Source organism: Hordeum vulgare, chromosome 4H (assembly GCF_904849725.1).
Source record: "Hordeum vulgare subsp. vulgare chromosome 4H, MorexV3_pseudomolecules_assembly, whole genome shotgun sequence".
NCBI classification, from domain to species: domain Eukaryota; kingdom Viridiplantae; phylum Streptophyta; class Magnoliopsida; order Poales; family Poaceae; genus Hordeum; species Hordeum vulgare.
The window spans coordinates 300672926-300678098 of NC_058521.1; the positions used below are offsets into that span (position 1 = coordinate 300672926).

The 5173-nt window shown below is 43.6% G+C and overlaps 1 protein-coding gene across 1 annotated transcript; it reads left to right on the forward strand.

Annotated features, from left to right (window-relative positions):
• The first annotated feature begins 714 nt into the window (after nucleotides 1-714).
• LOC123446431 (50S ribosomal protein HLP, mitochondrial-like) lies at nucleotides 715-2360 on the forward strand. Its single transcript, XM_045123039.1, has 3 exons — nucleotides 715-748; nucleotides 1394-1497; nucleotides 1981-2360. Exons 1-3 carry the CDS (start codon nucleotides 715-717, stop codon nucleotides 2353-2355), a joined length of 513 nt encoding a protein of 170 aa, XP_044978974.1. The 3' UTR covers nucleotides 2356-2360.
• Nucleotides 2361-5173: the final 2813 nt, after the last annotated feature.

Here is a 5173-nt window from a genome sequence, read left to right on the forward strand (position 1 = left end):
GCACCATGTGCAGGTGCACCATTAGTGAGATGGACATTAATGGCGCACCACACACACGGTGCGCCACTACTAACAAACTTTTTTTCCAAAAGTACTAATGGCGCACCGGGGCAGAGTACGCCATTACTAGTTTAACTAGTAATGGCGCACCACTCACCTAGTGCGCCACAGCAGTTTCCCTCCTCTCGCTCCCGCAACCCACCCACCCGCAAAGCTCCCAGCTTTTTCCTCTCCCTCCGCCGCCGCCGCGCTTCCTCATCTCGCTAGGGTTTCTTCGTCTCCCGATCCCCCCCGACAGCAGCTCCGACGCGATGGCGGCTGCGCGAGACGCCGACAAGAAGAAGATGATCACGCTCAAGAGCTCGAACGGTGAGGAGTTCGAGGCGGAGGAGGCGGTCGCCATGGAGTCGCAGACAATCCCAAGTCAAAACGTTTTGGAGGCAGTGGCCATGGAGCCGCCACCTCGAGCTCTCCTTCCTCGTCGGCAGCGTTCTCCTACCGGACCAGCGAGGTGCGGAGATCCGTCGGGCCGCGCGAGACCTTCTGGTGGAAGGAAGCCCTAGCTTTGCCCAGCTTGCCGTTCGTTTCGATTCCTTTGCGCGCGCGCGCCAGATTTGGTTCCACCGGTCCTGTGCTAGGCGGATTGCTCCGTGGTGGTGCTGTTGTACATTTTGAGCCATTTTTGTTCTGCAGGAAGGCGTAGGGCGGCACGAAATGTCAGCGTTCCTCAAGTCAAAGTGCTCTTCAGGTACCCAAACTTCTGAGCCTTCTGAAAGTCTTGCTACTTGAGCCACCTTAGTCAGTCCAAACATGACATTCCTAGCAGTTACTTACTTGACATTGTAGCAGACAAGAGTTGTTCATATGGAAATTGATCCAACACACATCTTCACGGCATGTAATGTTTTTGTGTTATCATTTTATTACTCTTTGCAAAGATCAAAACTGCTAAAATGCAATCTGTGATTGGCGGCATTGGTGGGAGAAGAACACGGTTTGTTAATTTATTAAATCCTTGGAGAAAAATCATGACTACTACTACTAGTTGAACCTCTGTCTGAATGGTCTGCTACTTGAACCTTGGCCACACCAAACTTCAGACTATGTGTTTGCCTCAAAGAAAAGGAGTATAACTTAAATGCTTATAGGGATATCATCACGTGGTGATTGTGATTATGGTTAACCCTATAACTTAAATGCTTAAACAACTCTCTATAAGAAAATGACTTACTGATGTCCTCGCTGTAAGAAAATGATCAGGTGGGAGTATCAGGGAACCCTGTATCTCTAGTCAAATCTTCTCTCTGGATTCCTTTGAAATCTTACGAGTTGCTTTTGGCCTATGATGCTCAGCAAAATAACATGATGCAAACACTTATCTTGGTCTATGTAGTTGGGCGTGGTATGATGGGAAGCCTTGGAAACAATCTGTATGGGGGCGCTACCTCGTCTATTGAAACGGTGGCAAGAACATCTCGTTCTGATGCTGTCTGCCAGGTATTGCTGATTCCTTCAAACCAAAAATGCTTGATTTGTCAGTAATAAGAACCAATATGACCTGTTTAAAGACATGTGCTAAACTTTTATCTTGAGCACTCAAAAGTTCCATACAATGTTTTATATCTTCTATTGCTTTAAGTAGTTTGTTAAATCGTTAAATAGCTTGTGTTACTATTGATCTGGGATTTTTCTTTGGTTGTCTTAATTGTCTACAATAGGGTGACAAGGTAGATTCCTATGACTTGCTGAGCTCCATTCTTTGGGGTTCTCTTCATGAGGCATTCTCTAAGCATTTTTCTTTGCTCTGTTTTCTGTAAACTGGAAGAGGGCCAAAATGTAAGATTTCGAAATGATGCAAAACTAACACGATAATTGCTCGAAGTGAGCAATCCATAATTTTCTTGAGGTACTTGTTTACCTAGTCATAGATTTTTTCGAAGTAGAGAGTGGTGGTAACACGTGTTCCTGCTCCGATTCGAGCAAATCAGAACATTCATCCAAATGAGAACAAACCTCAAGGTGGTGGACAACTCCGAAGCCAAGCAGGTTATGTGCATACAGTCCCATAGGGGGAAGAAAGGAGCGAGGCTCAGGGACATGATCATCGGTTCTGTCAAGGAAGCGCAGCCTCGCGGCAAGGTCAAGAAAGAAGACGTGGTCTATGGGGTGGTCGTCCGTGCTGCCATGAAGAAGGGGCGCAAGGACGGCATCGAGGTCCAGTTCGACGACAATGCGATCGTCATCATGAACAACAAGGGCGAGCTGATTGGCACCCGCGTCTTTGGTCCGGTCCCCCACGAGCTTAGGAAGAAGAAGCATCTCAAGATCCTGGCACTTGCCGAGCACATAGTTTGAGATATCTATCTGCTTACCTGGTATCTAACTGTTAGTTCCGTGGAATGAAATGGACATCTCCAGGATTGTACCTGTGATGTTTTGGTTCTCTATTCCTAGTCTATTCTACTTTGCTTTGTTCATTTTTATCTGCTAATAATATCTGTTCTCTGAACTTTGGTGCGTTGTTGACAAACCAGACAAGAGTATGGATTTACTCTCCACATTATATTGCCTATGTTCTTCTACATTCAGTACATACATTCATGGTATCTAATCAATTTTCTGCGATTTCCAAATGTTTGAATTACGTTATCTATGTTGTTTTGGGTCTTCACGAAAGCTGGCCATTCTGATGAACGCAATCGGATCTAATCCAAGGTCATCGAGTACTGCAAAAAGCACGTCCAGGCAAAGCCCGCAAACGTCGGGGCCTCCTCCGACACCGCCTCCACCGCCGCCACCCCTGCCGCTCCCGCTGAGGACCTCAAGAACTGGGAAGCAGAGTTCGGCAAGATCGGCCAGGCAACCCTCTTCGACCTCATCCTGTTTCTTTCTTTCCCCTTCTCTTCTGGGTTCCGGAAAGGGCCCGGATCGAGATTGGTTGCTACTTCTTAGGCTAGACTTATTAGCGATTGGCTTGGATTCGATCCGATTGGATTAGGTTAGGGTTTACATACATGATTGGCTTCATAATCCCGTGCTTTTGACCCAAAAAAAACTCCAGAGATTTATTAGCCGCGGGCCATACAAAATCACTGTATAGGCTGGGGTTAATCTGTGATCCATCTTCTTGTGGTCTGATGTCCTTTATATTCTCTACATGAATGACCAAAGGAGCATCTAATCTTATTATGCTCTGAGAGGATGAATTGTTTCTGTCTACTGTGTAGCTAAATCACCTTATTATGTAACTCTTGTTTCCCACTTTGCTGCTATCTCTATCTTTATTATCTTGTATCTAATCTTTTGTATTCAATTGCTGGCTGTGAATGCCTTCTTCTACCTAGCATTGCTTGGCTGTTAATTTGTCGCCATACATAGTCATATCTAAATTACCTAACATTGCTTGACTGTTAACACTTGCAAATGCATTCTGAGAAGCAGTGCTCGTCATCTGAACTAATTCATGAATTATCGTCTTTTCTGCAAGGATCTATCTGCTCTTGACTCTGTTTTGTTACAGTTATGTTTCTTTATATGAATTTCTTATCCATTTATATGTTATAGTTACTGCTGGCACCTGAACCAATGTTCTGGCCTTTGAGTCATAATAAAGAATGAGGGGGAGAGAGAGGGAGAGAGAGAGAGAGGGAGAGAGAGGGGGAGAGAGAGAGGGAGAGAGAGGGAGGGAGGGAGGGAGGCATCAGCTGAGTGTGGATGAATTTCAGGATTGTGTTCCTTATTTCCTTTTGACATATGTAATTTTCCTTTAATCATTGGGACTAGGCATGGGTTTGAGCTCTTCAAAATATGTAAGTAGAGATCATTTGACCCATTTGAAGATCCAATTTGACATATGTAATTTTCCTTTAATCATTGTCGTTGTTTTTGTTGTCGTCGTCGTCGTTGTCATTGTTTTTGTTGTTGTTGTTGTTAGGGTCGTCGTTGTTGTTGTTGTTGTTGTTGTTGTTGTTGTTGTTGTTGTTGTTGTTGTTGTTGTTCTTGTCGTCGTTGTTGTTGTTGTTGTCGTCGTCGTCATCGTCGTTTTCGGTGTTTTTCTTGTTGCTGTTGTTATCGTTGATATCGTTGTTGTCATTGTTGTTGTTGTTGTTGTTGTTCTCATTGTTGTCGTTGTTATCGTTGTTCTCGTCATTCTCATCGTTTTCAATGTCATCGTCCTCATCGTCATCATCTTTGTCAGCATCGTCGTTGTCGTCGTCATTGTGGTTGTTGTTGTTGTTTTTGTTGTTGTCGTTGATGTCATTGTTGTCGTTGTTGTCGCTGTTGTCGTTGTTGTTGTAGTCGTCGCCGTCTTCATCGTGTTTGTTCTTGTTATCGCTTTTTTCATTGTCGTCGTTGTTGTCGTCGTCGTCGTCGTTGTTGTTGTTGTGGTTATCGCTTTTGTTTGGTGTTCTCGTTGTTGACGCTATTGTCGCTGTTGTCTTCGTTGTTGTTGTTGTCATTCTTATCATTGTTCTCGTCATTGTCGGTGTTATCGTTGTTGTCGTCGTCATCACCGTCGTCGTCATCGTTGTTGTTTTTGTTGTTCTTGTTGTTGTTGTTGTTGTTGTTGTTGTTCTTATTGTGCTCGTTGTTGTTGTTGTTGTTGTTGTTGTTGCTGTTGTTGTTGTTGTCATTATTGTCGTTGTTGTTGTTGTTGTTGTTGTCGTTGTTGTTCTTGTTCTTGTTCTTGTTGTCATTGTTATTGTTGTTGGTTATGTTGTTGTTGTCATTGTTGTTGTTTTTGTTGTTGTTGTTGTTTTTGTTTTTCTTGTCATTGTTGTTGTTGTTATTGTTCTCCTCCTTGTCATGGTTTTCATTGTTGTTGTCGTCATTGTTGTTCTTGTAGTCGTCATTGCTGTCGATGTTGTCATATTTGTTGATGTTGTCGTTGTTGTTGTTGGTGGTGTTGTTGTCGTAGTTGGGTTGTTTTTATTGTTCTCATTGGTGTCGTCGTTGTCATTGTTGTTGTTGTCGTCGTCGTCGTTGTCATTCTTTTTGTTGATGTTGTCGTTGTTGTTGTTGTTGTTGTTGTTGTGGTTGTTGTTGTTGTTTTTGCTGTGGTGGTGGTTCTTATTGTCGTTATCGTTGTTGTTGTTGTTGTTGTTATTGTCGTTGTCGCCGTCTTCGTCGTTTTTGTTGTTGTTGTTGTCGTTGATGTCATTGTTGTCATTAT